The sequence below is a fragment of the Etheostoma spectabile genome, chromosome 3 (genome assembly GCF_008692095.1).
Source record: "Etheostoma spectabile isolate EspeVRDwgs_2016 chromosome 3, UIUC_Espe_1.0, whole genome shotgun sequence".
Classification (NCBI taxonomy): Eukaryota; Metazoa; Chordata; class Actinopteri; order Perciformes; family Percidae; genus Etheostoma; species Etheostoma spectabile.
Genome location: NC_045735.1, coordinates 30,473,507 through 30,498,196, shown reverse-complemented (window position 1 = coordinate 30,498,196; position 24,690 = coordinate 30,473,507). Strand labels below are relative to the sequence as shown.

General features: G+C 41.5%; 4 protein-coding genes across 4 annotated transcripts; 1 reads left to right on the top strand and 3 right to left on the bottom strand.

Moving 5' to 3' along the window:
• Positions 1-29: 29 nt before the first annotated feature.
• exosc5 (exosome component 5) lies at positions 30-7,696 on the bottom strand. Its single transcript, XM_032507582.1, has 6 exons — positions 7,460-7,696; positions 5,235-5,348; positions 3,840-3,961; positions 3,334-3,474; positions 1,832-1,921; positions 30-292 (listed from the first exon to the last, which is right to left on the bottom strand). Exons 1-6 carry the CDS (start codon positions 7,557-7,559, stop codon positions 197-199), a joined length of 663 nt encoding a protein of 220 aa, XP_032363473.1. The 5' UTR covers positions 7,560-7,696; the 3' UTR covers positions 30-196.
• Positions 7,697-8,750: 1,054 nt separating this feature from the next.
• On the bottom strand, positions 8,751-13,852 carry bet1l (Bet1 golgi vesicular membrane trafficking protein-like). Its single transcript, XM_032507596.1, has 4 exons — positions 13,790-13,852; positions 12,125-12,210; positions 11,896-11,952; positions 8,751-11,023 (listed from the first exon to the last, which is right to left on the bottom strand). Exons 1-4 carry the CDS (start codon positions 13,806-13,808, stop codon positions 10,856-10,858), a joined length of 330 nt encoding a protein of 109 aa, XP_032363487.1. The 5' UTR covers positions 13,809-13,852; the 3' UTR covers positions 8,751-10,855.
• Positions 13,853-15,665: 1,813 nt separating this feature from the next.
• Positions 15,666-20,420, bottom strand: psmd8 (proteasome 26S subunit, non-ATPase 8). Its single transcript, XM_032507564.1, has 7 exons — positions 20,245-20,420; positions 18,661-18,733; positions 18,464-18,566; positions 18,205-18,370; positions 17,483-17,583; positions 17,034-17,145; positions 15,666-16,461 (listed from the first exon to the last, which is right to left on the bottom strand). The coding sequence occupies exons 1-7, from the start codon at positions 20,347-20,349 to the stop codon at positions 16,324-16,326; spliced, it is 798 nt and encodes a 265-aa protein (XP_032363455.1). The 5' UTR covers positions 20,350-20,420; the 3' UTR covers positions 15,666-16,323.
• nup88 (nucleoporin 88) lies at positions 20,399-23,026 on the top strand. Its single transcript, XM_032507501.1, has one exon. The coding sequence runs from the start codon at positions 20,464-20,466 to the stop codon at positions 22,621-22,623; it is 2,160 nt and encodes a 719-aa protein (XP_032363392.1). The 5' UTR covers positions 20,399-20,463; the 3' UTR covers positions 22,624-23,026.
• Positions 23,027-24,690: the final 1,664 nt, after the last annotated feature.

Genomic DNA, 24,690 nt, shown 5'->3' with positions numbered 1-24,690 from the left:
ACTCAACAATTAAATCTGGTCTTCTGACCAAATGGAGGCCTCACTTCACCCACAGCACGGCTGACAACTACTCAACTGTAGCAAAAGTAGCCCAAAGTGATTACTTAATCTTTTATTAAAAAAGTAAGTATGTGTATGCATCGTTTAGAAGAAATAGAGAAGAAAGAAAATAGAAGAAAAGAGAGCTGCTTCTTCATCAGAGGGTTTTGGAGTATCGCCGGCGGACTGAGTCTCTGTAGAACTGGAAGATCTTCTCTGATGCTTTCTGACTGACTGCTATACACTGCTGCAGCTGCAGGAGGAAAGAAAAAAACAACTCAAATGTAAGACTTCAGATAAGAGTCCAAAATCATCTCATCATCATCCGACCTGAAGCAGATCACTGACAGAGCTTGCACAATGATGACAAAACAACTTTACTGGAACAACAAATCTGGAAATCGCACATTAGACAAGCCTAAGTTAGGGCTGGGCGACATATCGATGTAACTTATATCAATTTATTTTCAAATGAGATATGACATTAGACAACACGTTATATCGATATAGTTTAATGTTTGCGATTCGTGACCTATTGTTCTGTAAAGCCTGGGTGTGTGTGTTAGAGTGCGGATCGGGCCGGATTTTTCTGTCCGAGCCCGGCCCGCGTCCGACAGAGCAGTAACCGAACCCGACCCGAGCCCGACAGGCATTAAGATATTTCTGTCCGAGCCCGACCCGAGCCCGACACAGTTAAAATCGCATTTGTTTCTCATACTAATGACACATGTACGTTTGTTTGTGTGGAAAGCCCGCTTTTATTAAGCAATTGTAGGAAGGCATTCGGAAATGTCAACAGATGAGCGCATCAATGCACACGGGGCAACAAGCCCCATTACCTACATAATAAGCTGTTTTAAATTCAAAATGTTCAATGCCTTATCGCGCTGATGTGACCGAGCCCGACCCGAACCCGAGCATCCTTTCTAAAAATCTGTTCGAACCCGGCGGGCTCGGGTCGGGTATCCATCCTCTAGTGTGTGTCTCTCCTCTCACTCCACGCAGCACCAGGCAGAAAGGAAAGAACAGTTCCTGGATCCAACTAACTTCAGTTCTAGCAGTAATCAGTTGTGAGACGGCGCCCGCTGAACCCAGGCGAGAGACTTGAGCCGTGGCCAGATCATAGTTTCTAAAAATACAGCACAGTGACGATACATACAGTACACGTAGTCTCGCTTTGTCAGACCCTCATCCAAAGCGCGCTGGAGGAGGGTCTGGCTACTCCACACAGCACTCTGGGATGGGAGGAAAACGTGCTCTTATTATGAACGTGACCCATTTATAAAACGTTAGCCGTCACTCAGTGGGGAGAGACTCAAGTCTGCAGTGTGGTTCAGATAAACCAGAGATTTGTACTGTAACAATACGCTTCGTGGACGAAGGAAGCTTTCGTATCATACACTTCGGTCCACCTGACTTCCGCTGTCGCTCTCACGCTGTCTCTTTCAAAAAGTCTGTTATTGTTTTTGAAAACAGCTAAAAGGAGCGGTCTGAGAGACCGGGTTTTTTATATAATAAAGGTTATTTAGTTTAGATGTGTTGCAGCTGTATATTTTTTTAAAGAAAACCCTGTCTTTGCATTTTTATTTTGATGACAGTCTGTTTTAATAGAAGTGCTTGTGACATCTCACATACGGCTTTAACTCAACATTTAGCCCACTTGGTTTGAGATATAAATGTATTTTGTGTAACTCCGTCAGCCGAGAAATACTGAGATGTGATTTTTAGTCCATTTTGCACAGCTCTAGACTAAATTTGACAATGTTGTACATTTGCTTCTTTATTTACGGACCTCGTGGACAGAAAATGATCCTCTGGTTGATGACATCATTACTCTGCGTTGTGTAGAGTCAATAGCAAAGGTCATCAAAGCTCGACTTTCCTGGAAACAGAGAAGAAACAGACGAGAACAAGGTAACACATGCAGCGCACATCACAACGGTGCTGAAAAGACATGCACCAGAGTTTTGGCAAAAGTCAAGTCATACAAACAAAATCCCACAAGTTACAACATTCAGTTACATATCTTTAACCCGTCACTGTACTCCACATGTTACTGTTATGATGCGTTAAAGGGAAATTCTAGATGTCAATGCAACTAGTTGGTACATTTATTGGTGTGGCCAACCTTTCCTGAATCTGCCTCATCTGACTCCATTTCATTTAGACTTCTACATGTACTAAAAGTGTCTCCTCACATGTAGTACACAGTGGAGTAATGCAAGGTTTAGACAGAGTTAAAGCCACAGTTTTGTAGTAGTAGTATTAATAGTAAAAATACTCGAAGGTTTTAGAAAGTGTAAAGGAGCCAAACGGTTGGGTGTTTAATGGTCTAAGGATCTCAGCTGGACTTGTAGGCCTTTATATTGTTGGCTAGTTTCATTTATAATAACACATCAGATTTTATAAACTACATGTGTTTTGTGTGCAGAAATCTTAATATGTAAAGTGACTAGAAGTCTATATTGATGACGTTCCACTTCCAGGATTGCTCCGGTGCTGTAGGAAACTCTGCCGGATGCATCTTATACCAGATCTTCTTCCTTTGTGTTGGCGTTCTAACCTCCGTGGGATTTCTGAGGACTGAGGTTAACTGCTCCTCAGATCTCTGCAGGGTAAATCCAGACAGCTAGCTAGACTGTTTGTCCGATTGGAGTTTTTTCACTGTTTTGCAGCGTCTGTGAGGCGCTTGGCACCGCCCAAGTCGATTGGGATTGGTTTAAAGAAATGCCAATAAACCCAAGTAAGTTTTTCTCCCATCAGGAGTGCTGTGTGGACTAGCCAGACGTTCCTCAGCGCCGCAGCGTGTGATGGTCTGGCAACGCGAGATTAAGTAACTAAAGCAGTCAGATGTATGGAGTAAAAAGTAAAATATAGTTGAAGTAGGAGTATAAAGTGGTATGAAAAGAAAAGACTTGAGAACAGTACAAGTACCTTTAAATGTGTACTTCAGTACAGCACTTGTAGTAATTTCCACTTTTGTAACCTTCCACCACTGCTAAATAAGAATCGATATGTAACTTTAGTTCCTAAGGAGTGTTGTAGAACAACTTTTTACATCCCACCACTGCAAAGAGTTCCTCGTCAGGCACACTGCAGCCTTCAGCATCAGTCTTCACTAACTCCCCCTCAGAGCACGGCTTTGATGCTAATGCTATTTCCTTAGTTTAAGGTTGCTAGATTTCACAATTGCATCAATAATCTTTAGGCTACAACTAAAAACCAACTCATATTTTGATATTTATACTGCTTGATATTTTTATGACGACGCATACACACGAGCCTCAGACGTACCTTTTCCTGCGCTGCGGTGGGGTCTGTGATGATGTGACCGTCTGCGTCGATGGCACAGGTCACCCCGCAGAACAGGCAACTCATGGGCAGGCCTGCGTCCATCAGAGCCACACAGGCGGCGTTCAAAAAGCAGGACAAGAGCTGAGGAACCGGTCAGGAACAACACTCAAAAAAGTACAACTTAAAAATATAAATCCAATCAATCCATTTTTTTAAGTCCCTGTGTTTACCAGATTAGGGAGTGTGGCACCTGGTACCTTAAAAGGTGCCAGTTCAACTCCTGGGCACTGCCAAGGTGCAGCTCCTAGCCTCCTAAAAGCCCAAAGTGGGCCTACACTCTGACATCTCTCCTTTAGTGCGTGTATCGAACCCGAGTGTGTGTGTGTATTTTAGGTCTGTGTGTAGTGTGTTCTGAGAACAGAGTGAAAACATTACAATTTCCCTACTGGGGATCAATAAAAACAAAAAAAAAAGGAGGATAGAAGTATACATTTACTGAAGGATACTGAGCCGTCATCATGTATCAGCTGAAGAATGAGAGTGAGGGAGGAGCGAGGGTGAAGGGACAAGAGCAGAGACGCCTCACAGGTTTCTCGCACACATTGCTCTTGCGCTCGCTCCCTTATGCCTGGAAAATAAAGAAATGTTGGGGTCAGACTGGAAACAAACTGGCTCACTTATTCCACCTGGTGGTGTCTTGGGGTATAACTCCTAAGCCCAAAGTGTGCCTACAATTACCTGATGTCCCCTTAAGAGGCTTGTAGAAACATTTGTTTCTGAACTGCATGACATGTTTTCATGTTTATTATACGTATGCTTTATAACTACAGCATTCAACTTACTATGGGTGAAATAATCAACCTGGACATTAAATATTTCATGTCTGCACCATTACATCAAAAGAAAAGTTCTACATGTCAGGTGCCAAATAAATGTTGTACACATCAAAAGTACTTCTTTAAAAGGTCCCATGACATGTTGCTATTTGGATGCTTTTACATAGACCTTAGTGGTCCCCTAATACTGTATCTGAAGTCTCTTTTATATAGACCTTAGTGGTCCCCTAATACTGTATCTGAAGTCTCTTTAATATAGACCTTAGTGGTCCCCTAATACTGTATCTGAAGTCTCTTTTATATAGACCTTAGTGGTCCCCTAATACTGTATCTGAAGTGTCTTTTATATAGACCTTGGTGGTCCCATAATACTGTATCTGAAGTCTCTTTTATATAGACCTCAGTGGTCCCCTAATACTGTATCTGAAGTCTCTTTTATATAGACCTTAGTGGTCCCCTAATACTGTATCTGAAGTCTCTTTTGTATAGACCTCAGTGGTCCCCTAATACTGTATCTGAAGTCTCTTTTATATAGACCTTAGTGGTCCCCTTATACTGTATCTGAAGTTTCTTTTATATAGACCTTAGTGGTCCCCTAATACTGTATCTGACGTCTCTTTTATATAGACCTTAGTGTTCCCCTAATACTGTATCTGAAGTCTCTTTTATATAGCCCTTAGAGGTCCCATAATACTGTATCTGACGTCTCTTTTATATAGACCTCAGTGGTCCCCTAATACCGTATCTGAAGTCTCTTTTACATAGACCTTAGTGGTCCCTAATACTGTATCTGAAGTTTCTTTCTCAAAATTAAGCCTTGGTGCAGAATTCCAGCCACTAGAGCCAATCCCACAATGAGCTTTCCTCAGTATGTGACATTTCTGAGTCTGTAGCTTTTGAGGAAGAGAAGGGGGGGGGGGGTCATATTAATGTAAAAAAAAATGTCATGCCATGGGACTTTTAACAAGGCTACAAAATGCAAGAACAAGAAAGAAGGAATGATCACTGCATTAGAGTCCTAATAAACACATCACATAAAGCTGATAATGAGAGATAACCACTTACTTGGCAGTCCCACTTTGGGCTGTATCAACACCTCCAGGGTTGCCCGGTCATAGATTTCCTTACTGACTTTGACCTCGGCTGGTCCGTATGCTGCAGCCAACACACTTGTGTCTCCTTCACATGAGAACAAAAGACAGCATTATGCACCTGGAAATACATTATTGATCCTGATGGGGAAATGATTTGTCGTGAGTGCAAATTAGAAACCACATTATTACGGTACCAAATAATACTTTGAAAGGGAGAAAAAGCACAGAATAGCAGAAACTTTACACATTTTATTGTGCTAAAAGTCCTGCGGAAATAGTCTCGCTTTGCCAGACCTTCCTCCACAGCGCTGCGGAGGAGGGTCTGGCTAGTCCACAGAGCATGCCAGGATGAGAGATAAACGTGCTCTGATTTATTGGCTTTTTTTTAAACCCATCTTAATCGTCTTGGGCGGTGCTAAGCGTTGTGTGGAGCACCGGTGATTCTGCAAAATAGTCTTGGGAAGGAACTTGTTGTGTTAGCCGTGGTCATAGTCAGATTCTAGTCAGAATATGAGTCTGATACTGCTCCACTGGGCTGTGATTATGAGGCGTGTTTTAACCAAACCTGGATAGAAAACGCCTCTGCAGTCAAATGGATATACCTACAACCAATTAGAGCAAAAGACAGACCTACAACCAATCAGAACGGAGTATGAACTTTTGCCGGATCCTGTAGGAAGGACGGCAAAAACATCTTTCAGATCGACTAATGCCATGGTCCCGGTTCTGTGTTCCTCTTTTGAAATGGATGTGCTGTCAATATCTTCTATGGTGGAATCTACACATCTCAATTCTCCAGCGGCAGCCATTTTTGTTGTAAACAAATTCCACCCAAGCGCTCTTTGGCGACGTGGTTAATTACATTGTCACTGCCCGATGTGAGTAGAGTGCAAATTTGAGTTGCGCATGCGTCACTTTTGCTACAAGTAGCCTACAAGATGCTAACGAGAGACTTCTGTAATGTCAATACAGTAAAAATGGACCTCCTTAACCACGTTCGTTCACTGCTGGCTACAAATTAGCATCAAACACAACAAAGGCTTTCACTTAAATGGCGTTTTGAGTTTTGAGCATCTTTTGTTATTGTTTGCAATGAGAAAAGTTTACGTGGTTTAACGTACCTTAACAATAATCAATGATTACCAAGTTTCTCTCTCATATTGATCCTTATAGCCACTGAAAACAGTCAAAAAATCTAACCCAAAGTCCTATGGACGGTAGCTGACATTTAGCGTGTCTGCTCCACAGAGCCTGGTAAGGAAAAGCTTAAAGTGGTTTAATGTACCTAAACAACGATCTGAACTGACTGAACAAACTGTTATCTATCATGGACAACCCTGACCCCCTCTCCACCCCACACTGGTCCACCAGAGGAGCAGCTTCTCTGAGAGGCTCCGACAGCTTCGATGGACCGCTACAGAAAATCATTCATTCCACAAGCAATAACCCTTTTTAACATGTCATCTCTGGGTGGTAGATGAGACTTTTGGACACCACACTACTGCACTAATGCAACCTGGACATTTGGTTTATTTACATTGACATTTTAGCATATTATTTAAGCATTTGCACATTTTTGTTCCCCCATCCTGTACATATTGAAATTTGTTATTTTTACTTTATTCGTATTATGATTTCATGTATATTGTATGTATGTATATTTTTCCTAGTATTTCATTTATATTTATATTTTGTGCTTTGTTACTGATTTTGATGCAGTAACACAGGAATTTCCCATTTTTCTTGGAATCTATCTATCTATCTATCTATCAATTATTACCATAATTCTCTCACATTTGCTCCTCATAACCAGTGAAAACTGTCAAAAAAATCTAACCCAAAGTCCATTAATATGGACGGTAGCTGACATTAAGCGTGTCTGCTTCATTAAGGGAGACTGTAAGGAAAAAGCTTAACGTTGTTAAGGTACATTAAACCACGTTAAGCTTTTTCACGTTAAGCGTATTAGAAAGTCCCCCCATTTCGGGTCATTCTACGGTTGAATAAGTGTTGAACTTTAGAAAACTAACGTTATACAATGAGACTTGTGACTTGAGACTTGAGTGTACACATGCTACTTCAGCTCTAACTGACGCTGTCCATCGTTAGCTAAGCATGCTAACAACAGCCAGAGTCCGGCTGCTGGCGGCCGTTTCCAGCACGGCCCGGCTCCGGCTCAGGTTTCTGGGTCTTTACCTTGGATGAAGGAAGCTGAACCGTCAGGTCGGGACAGGAGGCTCTGTTCACTGCCAAACTCTCTCAGACTGACGTTTGAAGAGCCGCGCACTTCCATCATGCTGTCTGCTACTGTGCGGTGCAAGATTAGCGTGTCGCTGGCGAGTGACGCAATCTATTTTGCTATTTAGGGCCCTTACTGATGACATAAAAGAAGGAGTCTATTGGAGGAGTCTTTGGCAGCATAGACTTTTCTTTAACTGTCTATGCCATAGATGATCACTGTTGTGTGTTTATTTAAATAATTAAGAGTAATTAAATAAACAGTGCTGTTAAAGGGATTGTACATTTCTGGAGTAAATTAGAAAAGTGCATTGTTTGTGATATTTTTTCTTTTCTGTCATGTTTTCCTTCTGCTAACGCATGCATGCGTTGAGAATAAAGAACCACCAAGAAACAGAGAGTCGGTTATCTTTGGTAATAGCATGGAGGGAGACAGGGAGATTTTGAATAAATACATATCCCTCTTCATGGAATATTGGTTTTAAAATCACATTGTGTAGGTAGATCAGTTATTTAACCCTTGTGTTGTCGTCCTTTTGACCATACACTTGTGTTTTTGGTTTAAATAACATTATCATGTTAATAATAATAATATTTTTCTTCTTTTTAATTCAACATCTTGGTCGTCTTTTTTGAGACTTTTTTCAAATGCTATACATTGAATAAAACCCTCACATTCAATGATAGAAGTGAACTGATCCTAAATTTGTGATATAGAAACATTTTGAAAATGTGGAAAATTTTGATCTAAGGAAAACAGTATAAGGTTAATAGAGATAGTCTTTTTTTAGTCAGAATATCCCTGTAACACCTCTGGAGTCTCTACAATCTCAGCCTCAGAGGGTCAATATCCATCTTATTGCAAAATAGATATTACTGGTTCTGCGATTCTATATGTCATTTCATATTGGCATCCATTTGTGTATGACGAGGCATGGAAGAAGTCCTGGATTCTTGCAAACTGATACGTAATCGCCAATAAAGTCGAGAATTCTTTGAAACTCCTTCATAAACTCTAACCAGCAGAACAACTACATTAAAGAAGGAGATTAGAGAGACCGACATTGATTTAATAGTAGGTTGTGGTTGTCAAGAAACGGTTGCGTATTAATGTTGGGCATTGCCCAAAATTTGAAGATTTTCTGTGGGACTGTGCTGAGAATATTATATCTTTGAGTTTTGTCTTGCTTTGGAGCAATGTGTCCTTTTGTTTCCTGGAAAGTAATCCACCAAAAAATCAGAGGTATAAAGATAGATCTTTATTTAATTAACACTGTAGTATAAATGTGCCAATCAATTATTGTTAGTAAACCTCACATAACACCCATAACCTAATAATTAAAACCATGTCCAGTTGCACAATTAAACCCATTTGATACTTTTGTATTAATAATAATAAAAAATGTAGCTGTCTGATTAGCAGTCCAGACTGGAATGTCACACTAAATGCTTGCTCTTGTGGAAATTACTGCAATTGTTCAATGGGTCTTTGTAAATCATAGTGTGGTCTAGACCTACTTTATCTGTAAAGTGTCCTGAGATAACGCCTCTTATGATTTGATACTATAAATAAAATGTAATTGAATAAAGACATGGAAACTCTTTTGAACTCTTAAATCTCATCCAATCTCTTTCAGCAGTGATCTGCTGTGGACACTGAGACTGAATGTGGGTTAAAAAAAATATACTGTATGTATCCTAAATGTGATCATTATACAAAATGTCCTTGTAACGATAATGAAAACAGGTCCCAACATTTAATATGAAATGGGCGTTGCACACAATGATATAAAGCGGCTCATCAAACTAAAGTAAAACACGAGTGAACACGGTGATGTTTAGGGTTTCAAAAACAGGAAACAGAATCAGGAGTTACAGTATGCGACGGACCGGAGTTGGGAATGACGTCACACCCGAGGTAAACGCGTTCCATTTAACAAGTCAATGAATAAAATTTATTGTTTTTTAAAAAGAAGAAAAAAACAATGTACAAAGTCAGATTTTTCATTGTGGTGATGCTCTAGCCAGGTTAGCCATTCTATGCAGTACCAGTTTATAACGCATTACGCTGGACAGAAGTTGGACAGGACTGTGTTTAAGACACAGTTGTAGGGACACTCAAAAGAGACAGAAGTGTTAATAAACATTATGTTGTATCACTTTTACTGCTGTTGAGGCACGGGGCAGCCATGTTGGATTTTGAGCTCAGGGTACTCGGAGGTTGTCTGAGCAATAAAGAAGCTAACAGGAGCTATGTGCTAACACAAACAATAAGACATGAAAATAAAACAGTTGATTGGCAGTCCTTCAACACCTGGCGACGTCACCAGGTGCTCCGAAGAGCAGCCAATAGCTCCTCTCTAATGAAACGGATATTTTGGGGCAAGTTTGTCTGTATTGACAGGTTCAACAGCCTATCACACTGAAGCTGCAATGAGTGCTTTCTCACCTGAGCTGCATTCAGGCACCACCTTTTCTTGGCCCATTTGCGCGTTTTTTATATGAGAAATATGGGTTAATTTAAACCAAATTACCCAAAAATAACATGGATGTACAGGTGTACTTTGCATGGAAGCCAATCAACAGTCTTCGCAGGTAAAATTAATGATTAATTTGATTGCATTTTGGGTGTTTTATTCAATTCAATTTTATAGCATTTGGGAAAAGTTTTTTGAATGGTATCAAAACAGTCTCCTGACTAAACGCGAAAAGAGTCAAAAGCACCAAAAAAAGCGACAAAAACGTTGAAGGAAGCGACAAAAACTCAATTTTGACCCGAAAGGACAAGTTCATGGTCGACGGGAAGACAACACCGGTGTTGACAAAATACGCCTACAAACATAAAAAAAAGAAAAGGAACACGTTGATATGAAACGCCCTTGTGGTTGGTCGAACCAATCAGCTGTTAGATCAGCTGAGAGCCAGGCGTTTCCCATCATGCAGTTGGAGGAAAGCAACTACGGCGCCTAGCTCTCAAAACTGTGGCTGCCTTGTTCTTGTGATGTCATCGTAGCCCATGTGTGCATGACGGACACAAATCTAATCAGTATGCATGAGGGGGGGGGCACAATTCTGCGCGGGCCTGGCTCATTTCCAACGAACCTAGTGACAAAGGTGGTGCAGAGTGGAAGAGCCCAGGCATCTTTGGTATGATCGCGCCCCCCCCCCTTCCCCCGCTAAGGACGACACCCCCTGCTGGTCACTTTCAATACTTCAACTAAATGTTTTCTCATGTGAAAAAAAGTCTTTTCACTGTGCAGGAGAACCACAGAGAAGATTTAAACCTATCAAATACGAGTCTGTAGTCTCGGCTCCACATCAGGACCAGCTCCTGGCTGATCTTGGGTTTCCCTGTCAGCGCTGAATCCTGGAGATCAAGTAGTACAGCAGGAAGAAGACCAGGACCAGGCCCACGGAGACGTAGCAGAGGATGCGGCGGTTGTCTCTGCCCGATCGGACCATGGTGGAGAAGCGCTTCACGCTGCCGCTCAGCAGGCCCGTCGCACTCAGGAAGTTTGAGTCCTGGAAGGAAAAGGACAAGAGAGAGGGGAAAAAGACATAAGGGACTGTTATAAAACTTAACTGTAGAAAGATATATATTTGAGACAACCTGTTATTATTATTATTATTACATCCTATTTAGCTTGAACATAACCCTTTCACATATTTAAAAACTCCATTAAATCTAGAAGAGCTGTGTGGAAGTAGGATTTTTAATAGAATAGAATACACTTTATTGTCCCAAGGGAGATGTCCTACAATCTGTTGCCTCACAGCACAGACCACACTGAAATCAACACAAAATCAACATAAGACATCTTAGGACATGAGGAAAGGACACATGACTGTGCAGACAACACAACATCTTAAAAAGTGACTGTAAGAACTAAAGTGCTATGTGCAAAAAGTGCTGGTGTATTTATTGCACAAATGCCAGTCACTTGTCAGTCTGACAGAAAATGATGCACTTTTGCTTTATCATATTTACCAATCCACATAGACTCAAAACACATCACTACTCCTTTTTTTTCCGTTTGGATGTCCCCTCCCTCTTTACGCACTGCGGTCTTTAGGCTTTTTATTGTCTAGTATAGTCTGAAAGTCACACAGTGTAGCCAGACCTAGAGGCCTTTACAAAGTTAAAAACCAAAATTAAAATCATGTGGTTGTCATTCAACAAATTCTGCTCCCATGAGGCTTTAACTTGTACTGATGACTCATGATGAATCATGGGATATGTTGTTGTTGTGGTTTAATGCAATAAAAGTCACAAAGACAGGTGGGAGAACTCCTCGGACAAAGTACAGATGATGCATATGATTTAAATGGACACCTGCCAGCCAATCAGAAACCAGCTCTATATTTCTATATCTTCTTGGACTGGATGGACTCACCATGCTGTCCAGGTACTCGTTCTGATCGTCAGCCTCTCTGTCGATGTCATACGCCAGCTGTCGGAGTCAGACACACGACAGAGCAGTTCAAATGGCCGTTTTCATTATTGTTTTAGAAATAGAATGATTAATGACATCAAATTAAACTTTCCATTATCTTAGGCTCAATTATAGACAGAAGAGAGGCCATGAAGGCTGATGAAGACAGGGACTGTTGGCTGGGACTTACAGATTTCAGTCTGGAGACTTTGGTGGCCAGGTTCTCAGCCAGCCGTTTGTTTTCAGCATCCAGCATGTCGTCCACAGAGCCATGACCTGGCAACACACACACACCCCCCCAAACACACACACACACATACATTGGCTTAGAAATGGCACTGGAAATGTAGTTGGTGCAGAGACGCTCCCAAGTCTCTGAGCTAGAGTCCAAGTCAAGTCCTCCTGAGCTAGAGTCCAAGTCAAGTCTCTGAGCTAGAGTCAGTCCAAGGTCAAGCTCACTCTGACTAGAGTCCAAGTCCAGTCTCTGAGCTAGAGTCCAAGTCCGAGTTCATGTCAACCAGCTCTGAAGCTAGAGTCCAAGTCCAGTCTCTGAGCTAGAGTCCAAGTCAAGTCTAAGTCTCTGAGCTAGAGTCCCAAGTCCAAGTCTCTGAGCTAGAGTCCAAGTCAAGTCATCTCTGAGCTAGAGTCCAAGTCAGTCTCATTCTCTGAGCTAGAGTCCAAGTCAAGTCTCAAGTGACTAGAGTCCAGTCAAGTCTCTGAGCTAGAGTCCAAGTCCAGTATTCTCTGAGCTAGAGTCCAAGTCAGCTCCAGCTCTGAACTAGAGTCCAAGTCAGCATCCAAGTCTCTGAGCTAGAGTCCAAGTCAAGCTCAGTCTCTGAGCTAGAGTCCAAGTCAAGCCTCCAGTCTCTGAGCTAGAGTCCAAGTCAAGCTCTCAGTCTCTGAGCTAGAGTCCAAGTCAAGCCTCAGTCTCTGAGCTAGAGTCCAAGTCAAGCTCCAGCTCGAGCTAGAGTCCAAGTCAAGTCTCAGTCTCGAGCTAGCAGTCCAATCAAGTCAGTCTCTAATTGTGGTCCAAGTCAAGTTCAAAGCTAAGTCCATCTAGTCCATCGAGTAGCATCCCATTTTTGAATCAGCTCCTCTTTGTTGGGGCCTTGTTGTATAGCGTTTTTAAAACCAACGCATAATGAGTAGTCTCATGTTTTGTTGTCCTCTCTCACCCGTGGCCGAGCGCAGCAGATAGTGTTAGCTGAGTTTTAAGTAATAATAATAATAATAATACATTTTATTTCACAGCGCCTTTCTAACACTCAAGGACGCTTTACAGAGAATAAAAGACAGATACAGGGAACATAAAAAATAAATAAATAAAGTGTTACATACAGTAGGTGGGTTATAAGTTACCGCGAGCTCATCAGACGTTTCCTAAAAATAACGATTGTTTACGAGTCCTGCATCTCATTTTATCTTCAGTAGACTTAACCACTGTAACAGTATGCTTTCTTTTTTCATTTTCAGCTAACGCTAGTTAGCCAGCTAGATTACGTGTTCAAAGTTAGCACCATTCACTAGCCAAATGTTGGTAAAATATGCAATTAGTTGGTAGATTTCCTTCAGCCACCTGCCCCAAAAATAACCAATGGTAATGTATTAAGTGGCTGGTTAAATTTGAACATTCACTAGCTATGACTGGTGGACCAAGTTAACTCTGAACCCTGTTTAAGACTAGTGTTCGCGTCTCAGTGAGGTTCGGTTCCCGTTAGACTCTGCTGGTCTGATGTGTGTTCAGGTTATACACTCCACCACACTGCTGGAGCTCAACTACGTACTGCTGGAGAATGGCTGTTAAAGGCTGTCAATGGCTGAATATTTACAAGTGAGTACGTGTCAAAAAACATACCTCTATTCCAGTCCGCCATGTTGACGAGTGGAGTGACGTCATGATCAGCTGTGTACCTCCGGTCTGATAGATTCACGTGACCTCGGCCACTCTAACCCCCCCCCCCCCGTCGTTTGTCTTCTATAGTTTGTCCTGTCTCATCACATCCAGTCAGCATATCTATAGCCAGACTCAGTTTTAAGATTTAACTAATAAAGTAGTACATTTACTCAAATACTACATTTGGAAAGGCGACTTGTACTTTTCTTTCCATGCAACTTTATACTTCTAGGAACATTCCTTAGGAACTGCAGTTACATATCTGGTTCTTTTAAACAGTGGTGGAATGTAGTACATTTACTAAAGTACTGTACTTAAGTAGGCCTACAAATGTTGAGGTACTTGTACTTTACTTGGGTATTTACTTTTCATGCCACTTTCTACTTCTACACCGCTACATTTCAGAAAAAAAATATAGTAGCCTACTTCTTACTGCACTACATTCATGTGACAGCTTAAGTTACTAGTTACTTCCAGAGGGGTCTAAAGTATTCCCATTGAATACTCAGGTAGAAGTATAGATACTAGGGTTTTAAAAGTATCAACTCATGTTTTTACCCAAGTAAAAGTGTTAAAAGTACTAGTTTCAAAACTACAGAAGTATAAAAGTAAAAGTAATGTAAGGGGGAAAAAATGCCATTAAGGACAAAAGCTTAGCATTCTCTAAAAGCCATAATGACTAAAATGCTATATCAAAATAATAAATTGAATTTATATAGCGCTTTTCACAAACTCAAAGTTGAACTCACCTTGAGCTTTGGGGAACATCTTGAAAATGTTAATGTTTAAAAATTTGGGATGCACCTGTTTTAGCCACATTAATGCCCATTTTAAAATGCATTTTAGTACAATGCAAATACATTAAAGAACCATATATGTACATATGTGTATGAGCAATAACATGTGTTTCATGGAGATATGATGACTAGATGCCTTTAAGTATTGTAAAGGTGCAAAAAAAAGTCAAACTTCACAAGCATGTTATGATAGCCTTTATTGGAATGTAAATGTACATCGGACCTTGGCTGCAGGAATCTGTGAGGGCAACGGATTCACTCCGTCCGGATGACGCCAATTATCTGGATAGGGTTTTTTTTTTCAGCTGAAATGATTACACCATTAAACACACCTTTACACTTTGTAAAATGGAGGGATTTGTATTGATTGAGTACTTTTACTATAATACTTTAAGTATTTCCTTGGATCCTCACAGCAAATCATGCTCCTCTTCTGTGGAACCAGCTCCAAAAATTTGTTTCGGAAGGCAGACACCATCCCCACATTTGGGAGTGAGCTTTAAACGTTCATCTTTGATGAAGCTAGTTGGAGCAGCCCTTAGCTCTGCTGCTACAGGTTTAGACTGCCGGGGGACTCACTCTGACACACTGAGCTCCTCTCTCTCTCCATCTGTCCATTCCTGTCCTGTTAATGCATGTTGCTAACTTAGCTTCTCCCCCGGAGTCCTCGTTTTTCTAGTCTTGCAGATTTCCTTGGTTCTGCTCAACACCCACTTCTGCAAATATTTGTCTGTTTCTATTATTATTGCTACTGTTATACATATTGCTCCATTGTCCCCACTGCTATGGTTATTAGTCATAGTTCTTTAATAGTTGTGGTTGCTAGGTATTATCCCCTCCATCTCTATCTGGTTACTGCACATGGCGGCCCACCTAGGACCAGGCTTTGTTTTGAGGTTTATGCCTGTTAAGTTTTTTTCTTGCAGCTGCTGTACCAGATGCATGCTGTTGGAAATGAATTAGTTCCTGAAAAATTACTTACTTCCTAGGAAAGTTAGTCATAGTGTAAACACTTGAAACGAGTCGTTCAAAAAGTTCATTTTTAGGTATGGTTTATTGCAAGACAAAGATTTGCATTGTAATCTAGGGAGGCATTGCTATTTAGAAAACACTAAGTTCAATGGAAATTCGGTCAGTTGCTATGGCAAAGTCAATACATTTTTGTGAGCTCTACTAAGAACTTTAACTTTGTATACAAAAAGAGTGTGAATTTGGAGAAGATGGGGAGTTGATGGTTGGAACACAGAGTCACATGGTGGGGATTGTGAGTAACTTCCTTGATGTAAAAACAACTGAGCCCCAAGGTTATTAAATGTAGTAGCTGGACCCTGGTTTTGAATAACCCATAAAAGGCTCAGATTTTACGTTTTACACATGGCATCTTGGATGAAATAATTAACTAAGATCGAAACCCTTGAATGTCTCCAATTATGGTGGATGTGTAGCAACTTGTGGCCTGTAATATTTTTTAGTATCATTCCCCATCTTTAAATTTAAAGCAAACTTCCAGACAGAAAGATCTGCAGATAAGTGGAACGGAGTACAAAATACATGTGGATTGATTTCTGAGGTATGGGCAATAAATCAACCACTCTGGTTATCAATAAAGTCATATTCCTCAGAGGAACTGCATTTGAGCTGACCGGGTGTACAATGGGTCAGCGGGGTGTGTGTTGGGAGTGTGTTCCTGGGGGCGCGTTACACAATCATTTCCAGCTGTCGTGCGTATTCGATGACCTGTTGAGCCAGCTCCGTGGAGGGGATGGTCACCTCTTCCGTCCGTTGCTGCTGAGTGGTAAAAGAGTAATAGCCGTCTGGGCTCAAGCTCCATCCCCTCTGAAATGAAAATGAACAATCCGTTTGGGTTGTTTGGCATTTTCATTCTTTGTAGGCAAGAATCAAGGAAGGAATTTTGTTTCAATTACGGAAATATAATGAAAACGTGTTTGAGCCAAACAGCTGAAAGTTAAACAATAAGTTATGTTTGACGTCCTGCTACGCCCTGTACTGCTATTATTTCTAGTTATGGTTCTGTTATCTTTATTGCTACTGGTTATAATAAAAAACCTAGGCCTGCACGATTAATCATTATAAAACCAGGTGCCAAAAAAATCTGTTAGGTACTGCCAATTTGTTTTGTCATGGTTCATGTGTGCAACGAACATTACACTCTCTGAAAAGAAAAACCGTACAAGAGAATCGTGATATCAATTTTAAGCTGAAAAAAAATTGTGATTCATATTTTTCACTGAATCGTGCCGGCCTAAGACCAACTGGTATAATTATTATGAGTCATATTTCTCTATATCTGTATCAGTGCCTCTGTGTTCTGTTTTTTCCTTGTAATCACTGCATACTACTTCAAATAAAACAATTTATGTTTGTTTCCTAAACTCAAATATACATACCTTCTTGGCATACTCTGTCATCTTTTTTGGGGAACTGAAGAAAAGCACACGGGTGGCTTCACTGAACTGGATCTGCTCGTATGCTTTCTCTATGCAGCCTGCGATCTCATCACTGCAATTGAAAAGGTCAGTTTTAGTTAAAGTTATCATTAAAAGATGATGTCATTTCATCACATGGTGTTTTTGCACCCTGCTGATTACAGCACAATCATGATTAAAGACAATAAAATAAACAGGAGATGTCTACGACCACAGTATAACATAAGCTTAAAAAAAAAAAAAAAAAAAAAAAAAAGTCAAAACCAACAGACGTTTTTGGACTTGACCAAAATATTCAAATTAATTTGACAGGGAAAATAAACAGCATTGGCTATAAAGCCCACATAAATGACTATCAATGAAACAAGTGCAGAAATGATAGTAGGCATGGTTACCATACGGATTCTTACCGAATTGTGTCAAGCAGGATATCTATAAAAAAGGTGTAGCTCTCAGCAGGAATGTTGCCTTTGGCGAGAAATACTTTGTTGTAGCTTCCCTCCATCAAGTACTGAAAAGGACAAGAGAGGATATTATACATCATGTGGGTATTTCCATAAGTGTTTTTTAGCCACAATGTTCATATTATATGTAAATAGAGAATCCCACAGGGCCCTGCATTTATCTGGGCGTATGGTGATAATTTGTGGCAATTAATTAGTCACTTGAATCAGTAATTTGTGAGTAAAACATATCGCAGATGGCACATCAATTTATCTCAGCACAAAGTCAACCTGTAATGTATTTTAGTGACCCATGTAGATTGTGACCAGATGACCAGATTTTCACCATTTATTTTGCAATGCATTCCAGAGGCATGTCTACAGCGTTGTAGAGATGGGTTGGGCATTGCGGGACTACGGTGATGTGATCATTTGAAGGAATTAATTCCATAATCTGAGGTCATACAGCTGGTAGCCTGCCAATAAACCTCTAGGTGCTTCCCCCTGATCATCTGGTCACCACCCAACCAATTCCTACTGCACCAATAATGTAAAGATACTGATTTGAGTGTACAAATTACTAATTGAATGCACTATTTTTATTTTACCCTTGATACCCAGTCACAGCAGAACAACAAGACAATATCAAACGCTGAATTTGTGCTTTGTTGAAGAGTAAATTGCAGCACCTGCTCTAGGGACACTGGGTGTCTGATGTATACGTTGGTCTGAATATCACGTGCGCTCAGTCTCTCAAGTTCTGTGTGAAACTCAGACACGCGGTTCTGTGACAGCAGAAAGAGCAAGTTGAGTCCAAGTAGCTGGTGCATGTAGGCAGCTTCAGGCAGTTCCTCCCTTGATGAGAAAGAAAGAGAAAAAGCCAGTGAGTACTACTTTGTAGCTAAATCCCAAACTGAACACATTAAAAAACAAAAAAGGTGACATTACTTGTAATCAAAGTAGTAACATTTTAGCTGGGCCATGTATCTTTCAAAGGACGGTATGTCCTTCTTGAGGATACTCCACAAGGCTCCAATTTCAAGGACATCACCTGGAACACAGACACACAACGGTCCAAATTAGAGACGACATCTGCTATGCCAAACACTTGTTTAATATGAATGTTTTCTGTCAGCTTTACTCACGAGCTAAAATGAGCTGCTGCTTAGTGAGCGCGGAGCCACTGGTAGGTAAGAAGTTCAGTTCCAGTAATGAAACCTGTAAAAAATAAGTTAAACTTCATTTTATGCAAATCTTCAAACTTAATGTGTCACTTGTGTTATCCAAATGGTTTGTCATCATAATTCTCCATCAGTGGTATCTGGTCCTACCAGACTCTGGTACATTTCATTTGTGCAGAGAGTCTGGCCCCTCTCCATTGACAAGTGTCAACTTCCTTGAAGGCGGGTACTCTGTTGAAGTTAAAAACTATTGTTGTGACCTTTGGCCGTGACGTTGGTTCATCATCGCTAGGGTTCGCCTTTGCAACTCCTTCACCACTAACGGAGAGGGCTGGAAAATCAAACTATCCCCGAGCCCTGTGGGGAGGAGGGCCACAACATCATGGCCGCCAACAAAACTCAGCAAAGACGGTTCTTGCTCGGGCTTTAACTTCTTGATATCAGGCAGCGTTGCCACAACAGACCAAATGGCTTCGCTCACATCTTTCTCCGCCGCCATTACACAACTACAACTCAAACTAGCGCACAACCTCAATGTCATCCTTCTCAGCCACTCCCTCTGTTCGCTGATTGGACCGGTACCGATCGGACCGGAGAAAACCCGCCAATATACCGCAAACCCAGACGTAGTACTGAAGGAAAATGAAAATTGAGCGGAAGTACGTAGGAAGCAGAGCCAGGCTACATCGGTGGTGGATTGTAACTAAATACATCTAATCAAGTTGCTGTTGTTGTTTTTTTCTATTTAATGCTACTTTCTACTTCTACTCCACTACATTTGACAGCTTTAGTTACTTTACGGTTTCAGATTAGTAATACAAAATGAACTAATGAATTATGATAAATCTTTTATTACTGGTTGCAACATTTAAGTGATGTGAACATAAGGGCATCAAAAATGATAATCTAGTAATATATTATTCTGAAATTGGTCAACTTTATGAGTATTTTAAGTCAATTTTGATAGTAGTACTTACGTGCGTTTATTTAAGTAATAGGGTTAGGTTAAAAGGAGGACCTTTGCTTGTAACATAGTATTTGTACACTGTAGTATTGAGACATTTACTTAGCTAACGCTAGACCTGAATATTTGTGCATTTCGAACGTGCTGTCAGCTCGTCCTGTGACGGCACGAACGTACTCTATTTCAGCAGCAATTATCTTTCGCTAAGATGCGTTTTCGGTAACGTTATCAATTCCAGGTTGAAACTAGTGACAATGAATTAGTCAACGGTACGTTAACGTAACGTTAGCAACTCTGACTGTCGTGACAGACATCTTAAAATGATTAAATTCACTTATCAGCCAAACACTAACATGTAGTTAACAAATGGAAACGCAGTGGTATCACCCTAAACTTAGTATTAATGTGGGTGTCTAAAGTTTAACGTTAACTAATAGAAAACTCTAAACACAACGTTAGCATGGCTAGCATAAGTTAGCAAGCTTATGCCAGCTACATTTGCTAACAGCACTGGCGCTTCTAAATAGACAGTGTTCCTGGTTGGACTCATGAAAATAAAACGACGATTTGATGTGCGACTCTACCTTAAGTTTACTCAGAAGGTCTCCACATTTACTCAGGTTTGGGTTTTTCTTGTTCCACTCTGCTTTGAGTGTCTCGTACAGCCCTGCAGTCTCTTTCAACGCCATGGTGATTCTGCAAAATATACGACACCGGCCACCGTAATACGTTAAATAACTGTCGTGAAGCACTAGTGTTGCTATGGACGTAACGTTTTCCTTGAGACCAGACGTTGGCTCAAGATGGCGGCAATTAACACAGAGCGGTGGTTGAATGACTTACCAAACCATACTATTTTCCAAAAAATACGAGGGAAGTTGGATCCGAAGCCCAACGCAAATGACAGAGGGTTCGCTAAAAACCTCACCTTTTGTTTGGGTGGGGACTTGTTCGTGTGGGACGACACAGACCGCGTGTTTTACACGACCAACTTGCGACAGATGAACACCGATGAGAGTCGCAGCAGCGGGAACTATCAAACCTTGCTGTGCATCAACCCTCCTCTCTTCGAACTGTGCCAGGTGTTGCTAAGTCCAACTCAGCACCACGTCGCGCTCATCGGGCAGCGGGGCGTCTCGGTGCTGGAGCTTCCTCAGCGGTGGGGCAAGAGGTCCGAGTTCGAGGGCGGACGGAGCCAAATCAACTGCAAAACCATCCCGGTGGCGGAGCGCTTCTTCACCAGCTCGCCGTCCGTGAGTCTGCGGCAGGCGGCCTGGTACCCCAGCGAGACCGACGAGCCCCACCTGGTGCTGCTCACATCCGACAACACCATCAGGTTTTATGGCTTGAAGTCGCCCCAGACGCCGGCCAAAGTCCTGTCAGTATCCCAGTCGGATGATGACAGCAGTGGTCAACCTCCGGTCCGCTCCTACGCTGCGTCTCTGGGTGAGATAGCCGTGGCGTTCGACTTCGGCCCGATTTCGTCGCCCCTTCGGCAGCAGGCGGCACAGCGCTCCAGAGAACAGCACGTCTACCCGCTGTACATCCTCTACGAAAATGGGGAGACCTATGTGAGCTACACGAGCCAGACAAATGGTGTGAGTCTAACTAAACCCGCCGGACCCCTCCCGATGTATCCCGCAGCAGAGGATAACTATGGCTATGATGCTTGTGCCATCCTCTGCCTGCCCTGTGCGCCCAGCATCCTGGTCATCGCCACAGAAACAGGCACACTGTATCACTGTGTGGTGCTGGAGTCTGAAGAAGAGGAAGATGCGGGGGCGGTGGAGAAGTGGATCCGAGGCACAGAGGCAGTGCCGGCTCTCTATGTGTTTGAGTGTGTTGAGCTGGAGCTCACCCTCAAAGTAGCCACAGGAGAGGACGAAGAGCCTCAAGAGTTTGATTTCACCTGCCCAATCAGACTGCACAGAGACCCCCTGTGCCAGCACAGGTATCATTGCACCCACGAAGCAGGCGTGCACAGCGTGGGGCTCATCTGGGTCAACAAGTTGCAGAAGTTCCTCCAGTCAGGCGAGGAGGATAAGGACAGTCTCCAAGAGCTAGCTGCTGAGAAGCGCTGCATTGTGGAGCACATTCTGTGTACCAGACCACTCCAATCTAGCCAGTCTGCTCCAGTTTGTGGCTTTCTGATTGTGTCTGACCTTTCCTTGGGTGCCACCATGGTTTGCATCACCAGCACCTATGAGTGCATCCTGTTGCCGCTGCTGAGCTCCATCCGCCCTCCCTCCCCTCCCCTGCTCTGTTCCCATCCGGGTCCAGGGTCTGGCAGCTCCCCCCTGCGCGGGATGGCCGACGACTCTTTCGAGCAGCACATCCGCAACATCCTAGCACGCAGCTCCACCAATCCTCTCGTGCTGAAGGCCGGGGACAAGGACACGTCACCGCCGCCTCCGGAGTGTCTGCAGCTCCTCAGTAGAGCCACGCAGGTCTTCCGCGAGGAGTACATTCTCAAGCAGGACATGGCCCGCGAAGAGATGCAGAGACGGGTGAAACTCCTGACGAGCCAGAAGAGCAAGCAGCTGGAAGAGTTGAGTCTATGTCGGGAGGAGAAGAAGAGTCTGAGGGAGGCAGCGGAGAGGCTGGCTGATAAGTACGAAGACGCAAAGTATCGCCAGGAAGCCATTATGAACCGGGTTAAAAACGTGCTGGGCAGCCTGCAAAGCCAGCTGCCCATACTGTCAAACAGTGAGAAGGATATGAAGAAGGAGCTGCAGAGCATCAGCGATCAACTGAAACACCTGAACAACTGCATCAGACAGGTGACCATGAAGATGGAGTACCAGAAGACACAAGTGGACAAGGATTCACCTGCAGCCAGGACCACAGTGTCCCTCAACGCCCACCAGAAGAAGGTTGTTCAGGATGTCCTCAGAGAACAGGGACAGCAAATTGGTGACATGATGAAACAGATCAAAGACATCAAAAACCATTTTAGTTTCTAATTTGCTGGAGAAAGCAGTAAGCATATATTGCAAAAACATAGGGAACACAATTCAAATGTTATCAAATCTGCATTTTTGTGACAATGTGATGAGAAGCTGAGTTGGTGCGTCAGTCATGAGCTAATGTGCCATGTGTGGAATAGTTTTTTTTGCATAGAAAGATATTTTATTTTTGCTGATATAACTTTACCTTTGATACTACATGTTGTTTTCTCTTAATAGGGATACGGTCTGTATAAACATGTTGCATATTCCTTACATCACTGTTACTAAATGTTAACGTTTGAGTGCTTTATTCCGAGCAGAATATGTCATGGATAGGCAGGTACAACGGGAAATATTTGAGCTTTTCAGCATGGTTTGCTTACTTTTTGGATTAAATAATAAAAACAAAATTAAAGTTGTCAGTAACCGTCTTTACTCATTTGTGACACATTACTTCAATAACTATTTTACAAGTGAATAAAAAAAAAAGGAAGGTTACAGGAATGGTCTTTATTGTTGTCTTCAGGGTTTTTTTAATTGCTTAATGCACGGGTCAAAGCTGCTTGTCAAAACTCACACAGTAAGAGAAACATGAGGGGACCAACCTGTGAATCATTTCTATTGGTTTCACACAAAATGCCTTTCCATCTATGTTGTCATTCATACTCCATCTGTAGCACGTTGTTCAAACGCTAAGGCTGCTTTGAAATTGATTAAAACTTATTGACTGAATGAGGTTAATTTTTCTGAAAGAACCATATTAAAATACACACATCTTAGCCAAATATTTACAATCAAATTAAAAAATCATTCCAAGCAGCTGATTTCAGCTGAAAGAGCAGAGATAAGATGTGGCTGAATGCAGATGAGAGGGAGGAACCGTCCCAGCACTGAACACTATGAGTGACCATGCTACAGCCTACATGTTGTTGTTTTGCAGCTATTATTGCAGGTTTGGATCTTCAGGAATCTTTTGGAATCAGTTTTGGTTCAACTTTTAATTAATTTCACAAATAAATTACTGTATGCACAGATATAAAAAAATTGAATTGAATTGAATATAGTGAAACAGATTTCTGATTCACTCTTGGTACATATACTTTAGTACAGTTAAGTTGAAAGGGTGTTATTCATATTCTATAATGAAATACTGATTTTGTGTGAAAAATCCAACTTTAAAGATAAAAGTAGATATTTTATGTAATGCTCCCTACTGTTAGTGTTTCTCTCTTCAGAGCCAGTATGGATAGGAAGGGCAACTACAGCAACCAGTATTACATATGTACAGATTTGGAAAAATGTCAACAGATCCTTTATTAACATGTTACACAATGAAACACGTGTGTACACAGGGTACAGTACCAAACGTACACAATTGTACTTCAATCACTCTAATCAACACTGAGGTACAGGTATAGGAAAGACAAATTCAAACAGGACTGGCAAACATAAATCAAATGAAAGAAAAGGAAGAATAAAAACACTCAGACAATAAAACTTCATACATACATATATTCCTAAAATGATATACCAAATTGCTGCCTAGCTCATTCCGTTTAAGGTCATTTTTTTAATTTCCTAGTTTTAACTGTCATAAGCCACAACAAGGTTTACATTAGTTGGTAGTCAATCCTCTCTATGTACTAGCTCCATACCTTTCACAAACACACGAAACACTCCCAAAACTTTCTTTAAAAAAAAGGCTCTTCCCTCTTTTTTTTCTTTCCTTTTTATCCTGAGGAAAAGTTCATATTTTCCCAACCCAATATGTGTATCTGCTGGTCTTCTTCCAAAATAATGCAATTGGTTTTTTAGCATGCAAAACACACCCTATCTATCATTTGTCCTCTTTAGGTGTACCTGTGATCATTGGTGGAATGTAATTAAGTACTGCACTAAAGTAACTAAGTACTGTACTAAAGTACACATTTGTACTACACATTTGTACTATGTACCTTACTTTAGTCTTTTCTTTTCATGCCACTTTCTACTTGCAATCCGTTACATTTCAGAGAGAAATCTTGTACTTTTTCTCCACTACATTAGTCTGACAGCTTTACTTACTTCACAGATTAAGATTAC

Bases quoted from the DNA above. Each gene is read 5' to 3' on its own strand.
- exosc5 (XM_032507582.1), bottom strand. From the start codon at position 7,559: ATGATGGAAGTGCGCGGCTCTTCAAACGTCAGTCTGAGAGAGTTTGGC. The intron at 3,962-5,234 runs GTAAGTGGTTAT...TTTATTTTCCAG, and splicing joins GCCCAAAGTGGGACTGCCAA to GCATAAGGGAGCGAGCGCAA. The intron at 3,475-3,839 runs GTATCCTTCAGT...CCGGTTCCTCAG, and splicing joins TGATACATGATGACGGCTCA to CTCTTGTCCTGCTTTTTGAA.
- bet1l (XM_032507596.1), bottom strand. The intron at 11,953-12,124 runs GTAAGTCCCAGC...TGACTCCGACAG, and splicing joins AAGTCTCCAGACTGAAATCT to CTGGCGTATGACATCGACAG. The intron at 11,024-11,895 runs GTGAGTCCATCC...TTTTCCTTCCAG, and splicing joins ACGAGTACCTGGACAGCATG to GACTCAAACTTCCTGAGTGC.
- psmd8 (XM_032507564.1), bottom strand. From the start codon at position 20,349: ATGGCGTTGAAAGAGACTGCAGGGCTGTACGAGACACTCAAAGCAGAG. The intron at 18,371-18,463 runs GTAATGTCACCT...TTTCTCATCAAG, and splicing joins TGTTACTACTTTGATTACAA to GGAGGAACTGCCTGAAGCTG. The intron at 17,146-17,482 runs GTAAGAATCCGT...TTTCAATTGCAG, and splicing joins ATCCTGCTTGACACAATTCG to TGATGAGATCGCAGGCTGCA.
- nup88 (XM_032507501.1), top strand. From the start codon at position 20,464: ATGGCGGCAATTAACACAGAGCGGTGGTTGAATGACTTACCAAACCAT.